At 37.7% G+C, this 17,953-nt stretch overlaps 1 protein-coding gene across 2 annotated transcripts in view; it reads right to left on the bottom strand.

Annotated features, from left to right (window-relative positions):
* LOC148833099 (dual specificity calcium/calmodulin-dependent 3',5'-cyclic nucleotide phosphodiesterase 1C-like) overlaps nucleotides 1-17,953 on the bottom strand; it is a 199,908-nt gene that overhangs the window by 12,938 nt on the left and 169,017 nt on the right. For both annotated transcript variants that reach the window (XM_088919132.1, XM_088919133.1), the window contains 5 exons: nucleotides 17,278-17,398; nucleotides 12,157-12,238; nucleotides 8,078-8,198; nucleotides 6,375-6,550; nucleotides 5,183-5,413 (listed from right to left, as the gene is read on the bottom strand). In XM_088919132.1, coding sequence (XP_088775258.1) covers nucleotides 5,183-5,413; nucleotides 6,375-6,550; nucleotides 8,078-8,198; nucleotides 12,157-12,238; nucleotides 17,278-17,398 — 731 coding nt within the window. The remainder of the gene's footprint in view (nucleotides 1-5,182; nucleotides 5,414-6,374; nucleotides 6,551-8,077; nucleotides 8,199-12,156; nucleotides 12,239-17,277; nucleotides 17,399-17,953) is intronic.

The raw sequence follows: 17,953 nt of genomic DNA, 5'->3' as shown, positions 1-17,953 counted from the left end.
TGAGTATTTTCTGGAGTTGTAGTCTTGTATAATGTTACTTTGATAAAATTACAATAACTATCTTTGTGAGTTATGATTCTGCAATATTTCAGAAAGGAGTATAGGATATATACTGTATTTTGGCCTAAAACTGAGTAATGTTTAGAAGGATATTGCGCTGAGAAGCTCCCATCATCACTGTTTGAGGCTTAGGTGCTTTGTAATTAAATATATGGTTTGAACAAATTTAAAATGAATAAATCCACGCATGTTAGTACCCAAATGTAGAGTACCCAAATAGCTGTGATTATTTTTTAATACAGAAAACATTCTGTTTCTTTACAACATTAAAACTTTGCATTTATTACATCACAGAAACTTTTAAAGTACTTAAAGGATCCGTTATGCTGAGGGAAGAATGTTAAGCATTGGTTTAGCTAAACTGCAATTGACATACTATATGCTGTTTTAAGATCCCTTTAAGTTTTATTTTTCAAAGGTGCTTAATTATCAATCCCAGTCTGCACTGATTGTTATACTTTATGTTGTTAACAGCAAAGAGGAGTGTACAAGAGAAAAATGACAGAATTTAGTCAGCTAGTCACCAGAGAACTGTTTGAGACTAAAGACAAATACACAGATCAAATCCAATTCATGAAAGCAGTGACTTCTCTCATACAAATGACTACGGATATACACATCAGACTTTTATTTATGAATCTTTTGATTTCTGTCACAAGGTGGAGACATATACTCGATTATATATGTCATTGTTAAAATCACTTTTGCACACAACTCAAAGATCACTCATCAATGCCTTTGTGTAGCGGCAATGCTTGTTAATAAGACAGAATTAAGTGTTGCGGTGCTTTCCCAAATGAGGCCCCATCTCTCTCTTCAAATCTGTGGTGCAGCCACAGAGAAACTATTCATGCAGGCTGATTTAAAGATGTTTTCTTTTGATAAGGGACAGCTCCCAAATGGGGATGCACTTAGCTAAGCCTGGCTATCATGATCAATGGTCATCCATTGGCGCCTATCTGTCTAGGGAGTGCCAGATGGACATCTGGACTGCATTCCTAGGTGTCAGGAGTAAGTGACTCATATCTCACCTTGATCAACCAATCAGGGACTGGTAGGGCCGAGTAACCCACGTGGGACTCTGATGCCCATGAAACTTTCAGCCAATGAACGAGCTGAAGTTCCTCCAGGTAAAAACAGGCAACAAAGAGAATTCGAAAGAAGAATTCTAAGGAGAATTCCAGGGGTGCGAGACAATTCCAGGGCAGGACGGCCCAGGAGCAGAAAGGCTTCCAGGGCAGGACATTCTCGCAGCGCGCCTCCTGACCATCCTGAGACTCAGCCCGGACAACCACGGAACGGCCAGTGTGTCAGAGTGCCAGAACTTTCCTTTGTTCTAAGAGTCGAGAGCGGAGGTTGCCAGAGAGTAACCAAAAGATCCACCCGAGGTTAGCATCAGCAGCAAGCCTCATGAACAGGTCGGAACTGTGGACAGCTGAATCAGTATTCAGAACTAGCGCTTCATCAGGAACGAACCAATCCTCTTCCTGACCTGCTGGGACCCACAGCCATCTTTTCTCCTGTGCACAAACTCTTGCTAGTTTCAGCCAAAACTAACTAGCCGGTCTTCAGAGAGCATCAGCAGCGCACCGTCGCAAGCAGCACAGCACAGCCTGGCACGGAGCCAGAGAGCGCGGATTGGACAGCAACAAGCCTGCAACTGCTTCTTTGAGCCTACAGGAGATCTGAATCCCCAGAGATTGGATGAGTATTCAACTTCACTGCATTACTGCTCGAGAATTGAATTGTTATCCCAACCAGTTGATATCAATTTAATTCCTAAGAGTTATGTACTTGTTTTGAGTATCTAATGTAGAAGTTATAACCAAGTTCCTTTACGAAACGGTCTAAATGAATGATATACTAAACGTATGTCCTCTTGATATGTGTAACTCTTCGTAACTGAATGAATATATATCTTTTGTATTCTGATAACCCTCACGATAAGATCTGTTAGGTTTACATGCACATTCTATGTATTAATAAATGTATCCTCGTGTATTAGTACCTGTGTGTGTGCGTTGTTTGAGTTATATCGCATGGTTGGATTCTAAAGCCATTAAAAGAATCAATTTGGTGACTTACTGCTACAATTAATAATTGTCCCAGTAAATGCCCAAACCCCTACAGAACTGGTGCCTCGTGAGAGCACACTACATTTGTTTTACCTTAATGAGGTAGCACCTCATTTAGAGTACCATACTTTGTAAAAGACTGGTCACCACATTACCGAAATCACATCGAAGCCCTGAGATCAGTCCAAAGAAAGCCAATTCTTAAAGAAATATCTTACAGAGACGGACACAGAAATTGAATCTCTTTTTAGTCTTGACCAAAGGAGGCTGTGAGGGGACAAAATTGGAAACTAAGAGGAAGTACACTGAAGGAAGAGAACTGAACGTATTTATTTACAGAAAGGCTTTTGAGAGTAAAGTTAAAATAAACTATGGAGTGATGTGTTGAAGCTGACACTGGCTTCCCCTAAAAATCAACTAGATAGGATCCTTGTGTCAATCACCTACTGTACTAGCAAAAAAAAAAGCTAGACAGGCTGAATGGTCCCCCCTTCTTCATATCTTTTATTATATTTATTATTTTATATAACACATTCTTAAATGATCATGATGCATATTACTGTATGTGCAATTTTGCTTTTATGTCTAATCAGAAATAAATGCCACTTCATATGATTGGATATCTCCTCCTTGAGTATTTAGATTTTTTATTTTTCCCCAAATAGAAATAGGCCTCAGAGAATCATTATCGGAATACACCTATGTACCTACACAATTTCCAAGCTTTGCCGGTAGCAAAATGTCTCCATCTCTGTCTTTCGTGCTGGAAAGCAGAAACTTTTAATGCAGGCCTTTTTTCTGAATAAAGGACATGTTTCATGAAATGCATCACTATAAGGATTCCCAATTTAAACTCTAATCCGGATTGAAGCATCTATTCTAAACAATAGTGCTGTGAAATATCAAATATCGAAAGCAGAACTGCCGGTGGCAAATGGTGCTGATGTCAGCACTTTTGGAGCAGATCCATTGTGTGAAAGGTGATTCAACACACTGTTAACCCTATCAGAGCACACATCCACTATGCAAATATTCAATAACCTTTTAAAACCCAATGAGACATCAGTCAATTTCTGCCTGTATGTCTGAAGGTTTAAGCAGCAGAACCTGGTTTATGACTTAAATTAACCACACTGTAAGCCCCATCAGAGCAGATCCACTGAGCAAGTATTGACTTAACACCTGTAAACAATGTTGGAGAAAATCTATTGTGTGAATGTTGATTTAACACACTATAAGCCCTGACAAAGCAGATCAATCGAGTACCTGGTGATTTAACACACTATACGCCCAATCAGAGCACATTCATTGTGTACCTGGTGATTGAACACATTATAAGGCCAATCAGAGCAGATCCATTGTGTAACAGGTGATTTAACACACTATAAGCCCTGACAAAGCAGATCCATTGTGTACCTGGTGATTTAACATACTATAAGCCATGACAAAGCAGATCCATTGTGTACCTGGTGATTTAACACACTATAAGCCATGACAAAACAGATCCATTGTGTACCTGGTGATTTAACACACTATAAGCCCAATCAGAGCAGGTCCATTGTACTGTATAACTGATGATTTAACACACTAAAAGCCCAATCAGAGCAGGTCCATCCATTGTGTAAATGGTGATTAAACACACCGTAAGTAAGCCCTGCCAGAGCAGATACGCTGTGTGAGCATTGATTTCACACCACTAGGTTTGGAAGGGTCAGATGGCTTCTTGTGTCCTGAAGATGCCCTGAAGTCCTTGGACCTCATATTAAATTCTTCATTTCCATGAAGAAGTCCTTCTTTCAACAGTGGTTTCCTTTAAATAAATCCATTTGGATCATGTAAACAGAAGGCTCTTTTGTTTATTCATCACTTATACTGTACGTAGCCTGGCTGCTAAATGCGCTCTCTGCAGGCAGACAGGCCTGCTGTGCATGCAGAGTGTGGGTGAAGGACTTGAACATGAAACTTAGTCCTCATAAACAGTCCACAAGTGACACTGGGTGATTGGGGTGTTTGTGATGATAATTAAGGTGAGAGGAAAACAATCAAAAAATGAATATTATTTTCCTTTTGTTTTTGAGTCACAGCTAAAAATCTGCCAGAACTTCATCTCAACTTCATTTTTTTAATCCTGCCCATTGCCATTTTAATTTAGTCTGATATTATGTTACATTATATTATTATTATACTGTATTATTATTACATTCCTCTGCATTCATGCTATAATTAAAAATATATATTTTTATAGTTTGTTGATAAATTCACAAAACAATAAGAGGAATAATCCTTTTTATTACTTTTTCAGCACTATTTCCCCATCTGGTTTTGGGTTGAATACAGGTATAAGTAATTTACTGAAGAATGTTTTCAAGGCCAGCAACATCAACAAGATAATCATCGCGTTAATACTCAATAGTATTTTTTGTAAGCGAATTGTTGCAACATATAAATAGTTATTTTGTTTCAGAGTTAATGAACACATTGAGAAACGGGTAAGGGAAAATACAGAAGCATACAAAGAACAAAAACTACAAGTCAACCGACTTTTTGCCGTCCAATCAAAACCTAAAATCAACCTAAAGGATCAATTTCAGTAACTCACCGGCAGAGGGAGGCCTTTAGCAAAGAAACAGATCACAGATCAAGACCAAAAGATACATCAAAGATACAAGTGAGATTCTTCCAGGAATAAAAAGAACCGACAATAAACTTGAAGTACTGGACGTACAAAGAGGTCTATGAAATCAATTTACGGAGACACCAATTTTTAATTATTGGGAAATGCAGCAAGTAAAATGGCCCCAGACCACAAAAACTACGGTGAGATGTCTTACTACAACACCACCAACAACAACAACAAAAACCCCTCTAAGTTATTTTAGAAGTTGTTTTCCTGGCCAGATAAAGTGATCGCAAAGGGAACTTTCATGCATTAAGTCCGCTAATAATCATTAACAAATTAATGACTGAGAAACACATGAGTCTGTTTTGTGTGCTAGAGAGGTCCTTTTCTGTTTGTAACAATGCGATCGTAAGAGCCCTGAACCTACCGTTTTGAACCTGCTGGCTGGTCTCTGAGCTGGCTGCTGTTTCCTTGGCCTCTGAGGGGTTCGTATCGTCCTCTGCGCTGCTGTTCTGCGGCTCCTTGTCCTCGGTTTGCTCGCCGGGCTGCTCTTGAGTTTGGTCGGGGGCACAAGCTTCAGCCTTCTCTCGCTCCCTCCTCTCTTCTTCCTCCTGTCGGGCTTTCTCCTCTGCTTCTCTTCGGGTCTTCTCTTCTAGGTCTGAGAGAGGAGATGTTTAAAAAAAAATCGAGCTTCATCTTGGTGTGAAGTGCATTGCCGTAGATCTTAAACGTGCTCTGAACACTAGTTTCGTTCAGTTAGGTGCGGAGCTCACTTGCAATCTAGAGAATACACTTTCATTTCGGCTCTCTGTGCTCCGATTCTGTAGTATCTTTTTAGAGAGTCATCCTGGCTTGCCCGGGAGTTGGTGTTGAAATGTTAGTGTAATTTTCGTGCAAAGCTGATTTCTCCTTCCCGTTTGTGCCAATGTGGTTGTGCTTGCGTGTTATACAGAATCGCAAAACAAAACGTCAGTGCCTCACCATTATTCATTTTAATTCAATTGATAGATTTTATTAGATTTAGATTTTCAATGAACTATAATTCATTCGAATGGCTTTCACAATTAATAGTTTCGTATTTGGTTATTTAATAAACGGATGTTCTGACTGTTTTCTACAGCCACTGTACGTATACCGTACTTCAACTGATCCTGCTTGTAGATTTTTATTCTAAGCTCTCTGCGGTTAGGTTGTGTTGCGGGGAACTCCAGAGATCTGAGTTTCTTGTACACCTGTTCCTCCAGCTTTCCTCTATCACTCACAGAACTCGCATTCCTTTGTCTGTGAGTGATCAATCTTGTGAGGACGTGGGACGATTAAAATGTATATATACAGTATGTTTGTCCTTGTGGTTTGTTTGTGCGGTCTACTTTACTGTAGTCACCACGAGTTTTTGTTTGTCCCAAGCCATAGAAAGTCTCTTGCAAGTCCTCTCTCCCGAGTGAGACAGGAATTGCCAGTGTATAAAACGAGTTATACTGTGTGGAAAAATTTCAAGTCATTTCCAATGACATTTTTTAAAATCCAAATATACTATATTTTAATATATATTAAATCCAAATTTGATACCAATGTATTAAATCTGAAGCCAGTTAAACAGTCTATTAGTTGTTCCAAACCTTTGTTAGCTTGCATCTTCCACTTCTCTCTGTTCTGCTGGACTGCCTCGTTCCAGGTGGCTTTGAAATTTTTGAAGTCCACAGTGAGTAGGGAACAGTTTAGTGAGGCACTTCCTTCAGACCCTGTGCTCTTAACACTGGACCTTTTCACTTCTGAAGGGGTAATACTGTTCAAACTGTTCAGAGATACAGAAGATAGAAAACAGAGTGAGACACCTTTACAGAAGAACTGACAGAACTCTCATAGTTCCTTAAAGCCAGAGGGAGTTATACTCGATCCACCTTGTTCATCACAGTTGAGGGTGAACCTCTGATAAAGGGCTAATGGACAACATCGGGGCTAACAAAGTATGAAAATGTGAACATAGTTCATGAGCACTACGACGCTTGTGTCTTTGGGTTACAATAATTTAGACGAATAATATTGAAATATTAAGTTAGCCAACATTTAATGCTCAGCAGCAACGAGACATTCATGTTGGGGCAGAAGCACAAATGAAAAGTGTCTTAAAAATCTGGGACAAATTAAGAATGCCGGATGCATGCACAAACCCTGAAGAAAAAAAAGGTTAGTGAAATTACAGCCTCTGCAAATGCTCTTTGAAGAGATGTCTGGAATCCCTTTTTGTACGTGGGAAGAGTATTTAAATGTTTTTGCTTGCGTCACTTGATTCAGGTCTACCCCCAACAGAGAAAGTGTTTTACAGGCAAAGCTGCCAGAAGAGATGAAAGGAAACCCACTGATGGAAGATTTCATCTCTGACTGTGCACACAATGATTTTGAGAGAGAATCCACAAGAGTTGTATGGCTAATTTTCTCTCATCAGTGTGCTCAGGCTTCATTAAAAAAACAAAACGAACACGTTAATGATAACAAGAACACAATATTTGTTCAATGCTACTGCAGGGAACTGCCAAAGACTGATTAATTACCTGCCTAAAATAAGAAGCATGAGCACTTCTTAGAAGATAAATCCGTGCTCCTTATTGCCAAGCATTAAATGTATGCTTTATTAAGATATGCCAGCTGTTTGAAAAATAAATTATAACGGGAAATAGTCGTGATCCCATTTATGCAGCAACTTAAAATGACAATGTCTATAGTACCCATTATTTTCAATTTTCCATTGCAGGAAAAAGAAAATGTTTAATCACTGCCTGGAATGAATTGAAGGCAAAAACTGTGACTTGAGAATGTCACTGAGAAGGAGACAGAAGTGTTGCAGAGATGCTCAGAGACCATTCACAGACTAAGTACACATGGGGGGCTGTTGTTCTAATGACATATTCTTCCCTACATATTATGAGTGGCAATGCAAGAAATGACAATTAAACTGTTTATGGGGAAAAATACTGTGGATGTGAAATGATGGTGGACCTTTTTTTTTAAGAAGGTGGAGAAGGTGGTCCAAAAGTCACAAAGATAAGTGTGATAGGGGCTGGGTGATAAATCTTATGGTAGAAGATTATAAAATGACCAGATGTTTCCAAGAGATATATGGGACATACCTGTACAAGGAAATTTTGTACTCGGGTAAAACGTTAGATTTTGAGCAACCAATCCATTCACCTGTAGTTACGAAAAGGTGATTTGGTAGAGCTCATGTTTTGTCTTCGCCTTTGACACCTTAGATGAACGATGTCAGGCGGCCAGTCAATAATCTCACCTGAGGAAGCAGAGATGGAAAATGTTTTTTCCTCACCTGGACCGCCGGAACCCAGTCAGACCAGAGCGAGAAGCTTCATCGATGAGAGGAGTAACGATCTTCTCGGTCATGTCGGTGAGCACAGTGAAGGTGGGCTCCACAATGAAATCGATGAACCCTGATGGTGAAGAAATGAGACATTCAGAAACAGTTGTATTAAGCAGTACCGGGTTTATTATTGGTGCTGAAGGGCCGGGTGAATAACATTATCTTATATTGTTATAAACTACAGATCTTGAAAGCTTATTGTCATTGGATAACATCTGCTGTCATCTTAACTATGGCCATTGACTGTGCTTGGGTTTGAATTTTTCCCCCCACAGGCGAAATTTCGTGTTGCACAAACGGCCAATTTGTTTACCTCCCTTTTTCTTAGAAAGCCTTCTGATAGTATTACAAGACATTGGCACTTTTAAAAATTCTGCATAGTCTTTTTTTATTTCCCATCATTGTTTATGAGATTTAATGGAAATATTCCTGGATTTCTGCTTGAAAGCTAACAATGAGGAAAGGGCAGGAGTATAGACTGATTGTTGTGTATAAAGCTAGAGGTTAAAAAAAAAGGTTTATCCAACCTGTTTAATAAAATTAAAAGGCATTCTTGACCTCAGCAGGCTCAGGGAAGTGCTTAGGTTCTTAATTAGCTTACACTGCGCAATATCGATCTGACGTTAATGTAAATGCTTTTTTTCCTCTGTAAAGTTTGTATATGCAAAAGAAAGCAGCGTGTTTACAATTTGCTCAGTGTTCACAGATCACGCACAAAAGAGCACTTTCTCTGTGTATTTTCAGAACATTGACTTTAGTATTGACTTTTCTTCATGAAAACACATTTGGGATGTTGCTAGTCCTTCACTGCTCTTGACCAACTCGGTCATCATGACTCGAATGACAATAGGTCACCATTTTAAAAAATCAGGGAAAATGGCTTGGTTTGAACTTCTGTTTGACAGTTATTATTTTCTAATTGTGGGATAATGTGGCTTTTGGAATGTGTGTGGCAGGTGTACTCCGTGAGGGGATAACTAATATTAGTATCTATTATATTAGAGAAAGTAGTGAAATGCAAACTTCACTGTTTCAACTTTCCTTTGGGAGGCTTAAAACATTACAGAAAAGATGGAGAGGGGGCTTAATCAAAACATTTTCACAGCCACCAACCGAGCATATACTACAGTATACTGTATTTCCGGGAAACTGATGTTTAGCTAAGATAAAAAAAACAACAACTCAGGCAGCTAAAACTGTGTTAAAACAGTTTGTTTCTCAAATATTGGTAGTTTTTATCACAATTTAAAAGAATACTTGTTGACGTGTGCCTTCATTGCAATGACTACATTAGAATAGTGGTTGAGTTCATCTCAAATCTATGCCCCCGATTAAGTAATACCACAAATTTGCTTTGTTTATGTAATGTTTCATGAGTCAGCTCGAACAAAGGGAGTAAATCCTACACCCAAGCTTAGAATTATTCATCATAGCTGACATGTTAAGAAAATTACAGTCAATTCAAAATACAGACCTTTTAAATGAGATTCTGTATTTAAAGAAAGCTTTTAATAGTTTTGAATTAATTTCCATGATGATCTGAGAAGGACCTGGAAAGGTCAAAATACAGTACATCGTGTCCTATATTGAAGGCTACTACTAACCAATAAAAACATGTATACATGTGCTCAATCTTAACATTATAGGACATGAGCACCCTTGAAGACCACAAGTCACATAAATCATTTCGCTTAATTGATAGCTATAACTAAATGAATATTCTTTATAGGATGAACTGTAGTTAGTCCTGGAGACAGCCCACGCTGGAATGTGGAGAAAATACAAACTCGATGCACAGGTGAACCCAGAGATGTCCACTTAATAATAAACTAAATTTGCTTTTTGTATTAAGCTGAGAGAAAAAAAAATCAGTTTTATTTAAAAAAATGTGGAAAAGATTTTGACTTACAAAATTTAAAAAGTATTTGACACACAAAACTTTAAATGGCTTAGCTCCCCTACATCTAAGAGACCTGCTGATCCTGTGCAGTAAGTCTTTAGTTGCTACAGTATCTGAGATGACAGGATGCAGGGTTGTTTGTATTCCAGTGATTCATACAGAGAAATGACATAGCTGTCATACTGTGCTTCACAGTCCCTAATTTGTGCAATGCAATTCTATGCACCACCTGTTACCACTTTACAATTAAGATTAAAAACAAATTTTGAAATTTTAGCAATAACATTTGCATTTGAAAGGAATGGTAGCACACAACACTTTATTTAATAGAATTTATATTCATTTTTATAGGGTTGATGATACTGCTTTTAGCATCGTGGTAAATGGTAAAAAGAATTTTATCATGCACAGTACTGTATGTATTTAATAATACGTAACATTATTTAAAAAAAATATATTTAGGCATACTATTACCACTTAGCATTTTCTGACTTGAATGCCTTGAGGTAACTAATATATTTATAGAATAATAATACACTTTTCTGGACATTCCACTCAAAGCACCCCTCCATCACCACTAATGTTTTGTCCCACCTGGACGATGCAACAATGTATAATGTAAATATAATCATTTCGTGCTTTTGAGCAACTTGTAGTTTCACAGTTTACAAGAGTTTCTATAGGCCACCTTGATTCCCATTGGGTAGTAATAGTAACTGAACACAGAAGAAAAACATAAATTACCATGTCAGCATGAAGAACAGTGTCCAAAGGTGTAAGAAAAAGATTGACCTTAGTAACTCTAGTGATGGCTTTTCAAAAACCCATAAGACATCTCAGTTCACTGACTGTTTTGATTGTAATGTCCATCATCAAGAAGTTCAAAGCTAACATAATGGTTTCTGCCCACAAGGAAGAAGACATGACAAGGTTTAAGTAAACGTGTGGTCTAAAAGAATGGTTTAGGAGACTACTGTAAATCCCACCCCAAAACAACAATAGAATACCCTGGAAAAAGATTCTGGCATCAATAGAATACAATGTCTTCAAGACTACAGAGGCTGACTTCATGAATCAGGAGACAATTTGCCAAATACCAACCAACTGACTGCCACCTCAGATGAAACCACACGATGAGGCTGGGAGAAACACAAATTGAGCTTTTGGACAGTCTCAAAGGCTGTATTATTGAGTCAGGAGCTGCAGAGGTTCTGTATGTATATGCAGCCTTGAGGTTATCAAAGCAAAAGTGGAGTTCATAGAATACTGATAGTTGGGTGTATGAATAATATGAACTTCATGCATTTAGAAATTGCATTTCTATTGACAAATACAAATTGAAGGCCACTCAGATGCTTTGGGTTCGATTTATTTGTGTCAAAAATAATGTATGTCTGGGTTTTCACGGTAAATCAGTTTTAGGTACAGTTCATCAAGGATATCAGTGGATGAGAAAATCTATATCACATTGTATGCTTAACTTTACAGTCTGTGAAATGTCAATATATCTTCACAATGAAAAGAAAAAAAGGTGTCAGGCAGAAAAGCTGGCATTATAAGGGGCTCTAAGAGTCATAAGTTGGTCAAAATCTTCTCATAGATGTTTCTCAAAACACAGTTAAAATACCGTAGATTTTGGATTTTGGCATCTAAGTACTTTCCATACTTTCCTTCTTCATATTTGAAGTTGATAAGCCAGCTTTCCATTTTGTGCCTTGTGATTTAGAAGCATAGAGAAAATACCTAAATGTGTGAGTCAGAGCTTAGTTTTTCTGAGCATTTTTTGAAATGCTGTAAAAATATCACAACGTTCAGGAATAAAATGTTATATCACTATATTGCAAAAAGGGGTGAGGTGCTATTAATTTAATGTAGAGCCAATAAATAACACCTTAAAGGTATAAAAAGTAAAACATCTAGGAACCAGATAAAAGTTGCTTAATACCTTCAAATGCTCCCAACAGTGTATCCAGTATAAGTGATCAACAAATCTTATTCTGACATACAAATAATTGTACCACGTTGCAATTGAGGTTAAATGCTTTACAAATAATATTGCTCAGGATTTTAAATATTTTTTGTCTTTTCTAGTATTCATTCTTACAATTAACCAAGCGATACAACTTACCAATCTGAGACTGTGCAACCATAGTGGACTTGCGATCACAAAGAGGAGAAAATGGCAGTCCAAGCTCTGCTTCTTTGTCCCCCTACAAGCAGAACATTTCTATTGAGAAAAACCTTTTGAACAGACTATGTCATTTCAATAGTTCAATCATTATCCAAGACTATGTAACAAATATACAAATACTTTGTCTTTAGTGAGCAATAATATATAAGAAAAATAATAAAACCAAAGAGGTTTCAAATCAAATAAATTTGATTGCTTACTTTACAGACTGCAGCCATAATGTGGTCTAAAGTACATTACTGGGTTCATTAAATGAGTGGAAATTTTAATCCATTTTTCTGTTGATATCAGTACATGTATTGCACACTAGATGTATGCTTTTTATTAAGTGGCATTGTTTTAGTCTCTACTACAAGGGAATGCCTCATCTTTTATTAAAAAAACAACATATGAATTTTGTTTAACATATCCAGGCAATTAGAAATCAGCAGTACAGGACAATTAATCAATATATGTCTTCACAGCAGTACTATGTTCTGCAAGAGTGTATGATTGGAAAATGTAAGAAAAAAGAAGGGTGAAAAAAGACTTTAAAAACTGACAAATTAGACCAGAGCCACAGATAAAGTAAAATGTTAAACTTGGGGAAAAAAACTATTCTCCGAATTAACTATAGAAAGCATTGTCTAATTCAATGACAAATTTGTCACGTGCAGGTGCGACGGGAGCTGGCATCCCTCGGTTTCCATCAGAAGCCACATTGAGCCATTCAGACTCACTCGGGCCAGATTCCTCCACCCTCTATGACCAATTAACAGGTGCTCAATCCATCAAACCTCCTTATTTAAACACTGTTCTGCCACTGGTACTGTGCTCCGTCATTGAGCTGCTTTCCGAAATACAAAGATGGAGCAGTGCACTCTTGGTATCGTCGATCTGCAGCTCCAAAAGCTATTCCCTGCCTGAAGATTGCCAAATCAGTCTTGAAACTGATCCATCTCATCTCTGTGCATCAGCGTCCCATTCCGCACCAGTGGCTCCTATCCCACAAACAGCTTCCCTCACAGCAGAGTGGGCTCCCAGCCAGATCCAGCCCTGAAGACTGTGTTCACCTTCCGCCCAGTCCTGTTCATTTCTGTCCCTTCACTTTACCACCTCCTTCCCTCCTTGGCTATCTCCACCACTTCAGCTTTCTCTGCCTGCCCCCAGAGATCACCGAGCTCCTGCTTTTGGATTTCTAGTCTGCCAGTGAGGCACAGCTGTCCTTTTTAAGTCAGCCATGTCATTACAAAATTGTATTAAAATTATATATTGATTCTAAATTCTCAGCTGTGTGCCACAGTTCCACTATGCTTTGTCTTTTTTCTTTACACCGCACCAAAGCAGCTCCCTCAGCTGCCAGCACCGTGTACAAAGACTTTGAGCCAGTCCAGAGTTATTGCTTGGCACCATCCTCAGCTTTTCTCTTGTTGGGAGTTGGTTTGTTTCTTTTGTTTTATTTAGTGCTTGCTTTTTGTTACGGCTTTGCAGATAATAGCACTGTAGTAGAGCACAGAGAAATTAAAAATTAAATCATTCTTTAATGTATGATAGACAGCACTAACAATTTTAGTCTAATAATTTTAGACTTTATTGCTAAAAAAAAACTATCCCTCTAAACGCTAACATCACAAGGAAAGAATTACATTACCTTTAATTGATATTTTATGCAAGTTTTTTGTTTTAATTGGCTTAAGAGCTATGAAATTTATTGTGCATCAGGTTTATTTATTTTGAATCAGGTTTGAGTGTAAATGTACTGTAATTACTGATTGATGTTGTGTTCTGTAATTAAAAGTCATTCTGTGGCATTGTTAAAGTGCCACTACAGTATAGTACAGTACAGTAGAACAACTGTCTTTTCTAAATTTTTAGTTGCAGTCATTTGTCATGAAATAAAATATGGATCACACTTACAGTAATTGTTTTGAAAAGCAGCTGAAAAATGCCTCTAAAAACATCAGAAAACGAAATGACCTTTTTAACATCAATCATATATAGGAAAATATGCAGTATAAAAGCAGTTAATAAACACTTTGAGAAAATAAAAATATTTTAAGAAGTTTTACACAAGTTGTGTTTAAGTCAATATCACACATTTTCAACTCTTGGACCCAAAGCTGAGTTCACAGCATATTTTTCCTTTTTGTGACACACAGTAACATCTTGAATGATAGACTATTCAAAATAGTTGCTGCTAAACTTGTAAAATCTCACATACTGTACACGTACAGACTGAATTTAAAAAAGTAACTCTGCAAAAGAGACCCCAAATTAAGAATAATCGTCTAGAACTGATGTGCTAAAATTGAACTGTTTGAACAGTCTCTTCCTTATCCTAGAGTATAAGTCATAAAGAGCCCGAGTTTGTGTAAAATCAATGATTATGTTTTATGTGTGCTCACCAGCAATTTAAAGCAAACAATATAGTTTTTTGTGGCTTTTTTTAATCCAAAGGTTCTCTTCTGCCCTCAATTACTTGAGACTTTGGGCTACATTAAGACAAAGCATCTGTGTTTGCTATACCCTCATGTAGTCTGCGGAACACCCTAAATAAAATATACTGTAAGTGTGTCCATTGAACCCAGGGCTATCCTACTTGGCTAACTTAAGAAATCACTGTCCTATGGCAGTGTAGTTCTTACACCCTCTGCTGTTCCTCCAAGAATTAGATTTGGCAAGGTGATCAAGGCCTCAGTGTCTCCCGAGAGCCTGGGGTCAACTTGGGCCAGAGCTGTGCCATCTTCCCTGGCTTAAGCACTGTTCTGTCACAGGCGTGATGGGAAATGGGGATGTGAGTCTCAGTGCCAGCGAGTAACAGGAGAACACAAAACAGCAGAGACAAAATTGATTTAATGGGCAGATGGCCAGCAAGACAGGCCAGATGCAACTCAAATTGGACTGGATGGACCTATTGAATTACAGTCCCATATGCTGCAAATACATTTATTATCTGACCGTACAATATGACGCCATTAAATCTTCTTTAATGCTCAATTAGTCTCTAGAATAAAATATTTTCTGAGACAAAATATGGTCCGGAGCTGGACACAGTAATGATCTGTAACTAGTGGTGTTCACAGATTAGGCTGAGATTGACTAGCTCTGAGTTGTCTAAATAAGATATTTACAATGTTTGCATCAACAAACAATTCTCAAGTCAGAGATACTGAATTTTACAATTCATCCAACATAACAATTACTTTTAGATCTTAAAAATTGATTGACGTGTCAATAATACGTCATTTTAACAATGTTATGATTTAGTCTCAATTTTAGGCATTTGATATTGTTCTTTTGTCTGCAAAGGTGTTTGATCTGTCACTTTCCACATCATAGCATCCATTTGAAAATGTGGCATTATTCTTTCTTTGATATGGAAATATTTGGTGCAGAACTGAAATCAGAAGCAATAATTTCCCCCTGGCTTCTATTCTATTGAAATCAGATGCAATAATCTTCTTGTTCAATACTCACTAATCTTACTTGCCTGATTTAGATATCCATAATGTAACAGTTCTGTCCTTCAATACTACTCTCATGCTAAAAAATACTTTTTTCTCAAGATACAAAATGTTTTGCATGACACTTGTACTGGTCACATAACAAGTACAGAAAAGAAGTACAATTTTAAAATACGCTGTCACAAAAAAAATCATTGTTACACAATGTTTCCTCTTTTTGTACATTAACTGATGCACAAAAGAAAGGCAACACTGACGTCTACCTTATTTAATCAAGTAATTAAAACATAAATGTGGGAAAAAGTACAAAAGAAATACAGATGGAATATCTGAAAAATTCTGCATGGTAAGATGACAAACTGACAAAATGCAAATGAAGCTCAGCAGGTGTGAGCCTGGTCAGTACCTGGATGGGAGACCTGCTGGGAAAAACTAAGTTTGCTGCTGGAAGAGGTGTTAGTGGGGCCAGCAGGAGGTGCTCACCCTGTGGTCTGTGTGCGTCCAAATAATATATACGGTCATCGATGGGGACACAATATTGTAAAAAGGCGCCATCCTTCGGATAACACGTAAAACCGAGGTCCTGACTCTGTGTGGTCATTAAAAACCCTAGGGCGTTTCACGAAAAGAGTAGGGGTGTTATCCCAGCATCCTGGCCAAATTTTCCCTCAGCTTTTACCAATCATGGCCTTCTAATAATCCCCATCTATGAACTGGCTTAATTACTCTGTTCTACTCTCCACTGAGAGCTGGTATGTGGGGAGCGTACTGGCGCACTCTGGCTGCCATCGCATCATCCAGCTTGGGCTGCACACTGGTGGTGGTGGAGGGGATCCCCATTACCTGTTAAGCGCTCTGAATGGAGTGTCCAGAAAAGCATAAGTATATATAATATATAAGTAATATATATATAATATATAAGTATATAATATATAAGTAATATATAAGTATATATATAAGTATAAGGAATTCTTTTTCTTCTTATTATTATTCCAAAGTTAACTAACAAGTTGAAACAAAGACCTGGTCAACAACTGGATAGACTACTGACAGATGTTCTGCTTCTCTTCCAGTGATCTTGGATCTAACTGGTGAAGGTTAAATGGTTTCTGTAGTTTTCTGTTGATGACATTGGCAACCTCACAGATATCACTATCCAGGTGAATCCATTATTCACTGTCGTTATACTGTACAGTATATCCATTTCCATTATCAGAAAGGCTCTTATTTCTTTTTGGAGTCATGGCATCCTGAAGCCTATTCTGGAAATGCAGCGTGCAATCTCGACGTACACCCTGAACAGTATGATAGGCTGTCTCCTGGTGCGTACGCACGCAATTCAACTTCAAAACTGCACGCAGAATGTGCACCATTGTAGAATTCAACCTGGGACCCAAGAGAGACTAGGCAGGAGCTAACTGCCATGCTAACATGCCCATCAAGATTTACAATCAATACGTTTTAATTTGCACATACAGAACAGGTTTATAAAAACAACTCAATGGGATTTTTTGAAGACACCTGACTTACAGTAAAATGTAAGGGAACTATTCAGGGAAATGAATCTATTGCAAACACAAAAGCATCTGGAACTCGAACAGATATGATCCTATACCTGTCTAAAGAACTCCTCAAGCAGTGACATGGTCCAGCGATGATGCAAGTCCCAGTTTTTGGCTGGGTGACTGATATCAGCTGTGTGCAGTAACAGAGATAAGGCTTTTGGCTTGTCAATCCTGCAGAGTCAAGAAACATACGGGTTAGTGAGTTGAGAAAACATTAAAAGGAATAATTCAGCCACTATCAGCAATTCCCTAGCTAATATTGTGATTAAATAAATACAGACTAGTAAGACTTAACTGATCTTAGCTAACTGAAATAAAAAAAAACAATTGCCTGAAAAATATGTCTTAATACATACAAGTTCTTAAAATTGGAATGATGGATATTCCAGATTACAGGATTATATACAGTATTTGTTGTAGTGCATTTGAAATTGATGCTGCCATGCAATTTCATTGCTTTAAAGTTGTCTGAATTTAAAACCTGCAGCACAATTCTCCAAAAGTGAAAATATTCATAATGTAATACATTTTAATTGCCATCTTTTTAAGACATGTAGATTCTGAATATCTGAAGATTCCTGGACAATGTTGCCTTTTCATTCATTTTATGATAGGCTTATTTCATAAATGTTTTTGAAAAGCTTTGTATACCAAATAATAAAGATATTAAACATTATTTTACCACTCTTTTATGCTCTATCATTAACATTAATGGTTTGCTTTTGA

Source organism: Atractosteus spatula, chromosome 6, assembly GCF_055471065.1.
Source record: "Atractosteus spatula isolate fAtrSpa1 chromosome 6, fAtrSpa1.hap1, whole genome shotgun sequence".
Lineage (NCBI taxonomy): Eukaryota > Metazoa > Chordata > Actinopteri > Semionotiformes > Lepisosteidae > Atractosteus > Atractosteus spatula.
This window is presented reverse-complemented; position numbering and strand designations above follow the sequence as displayed.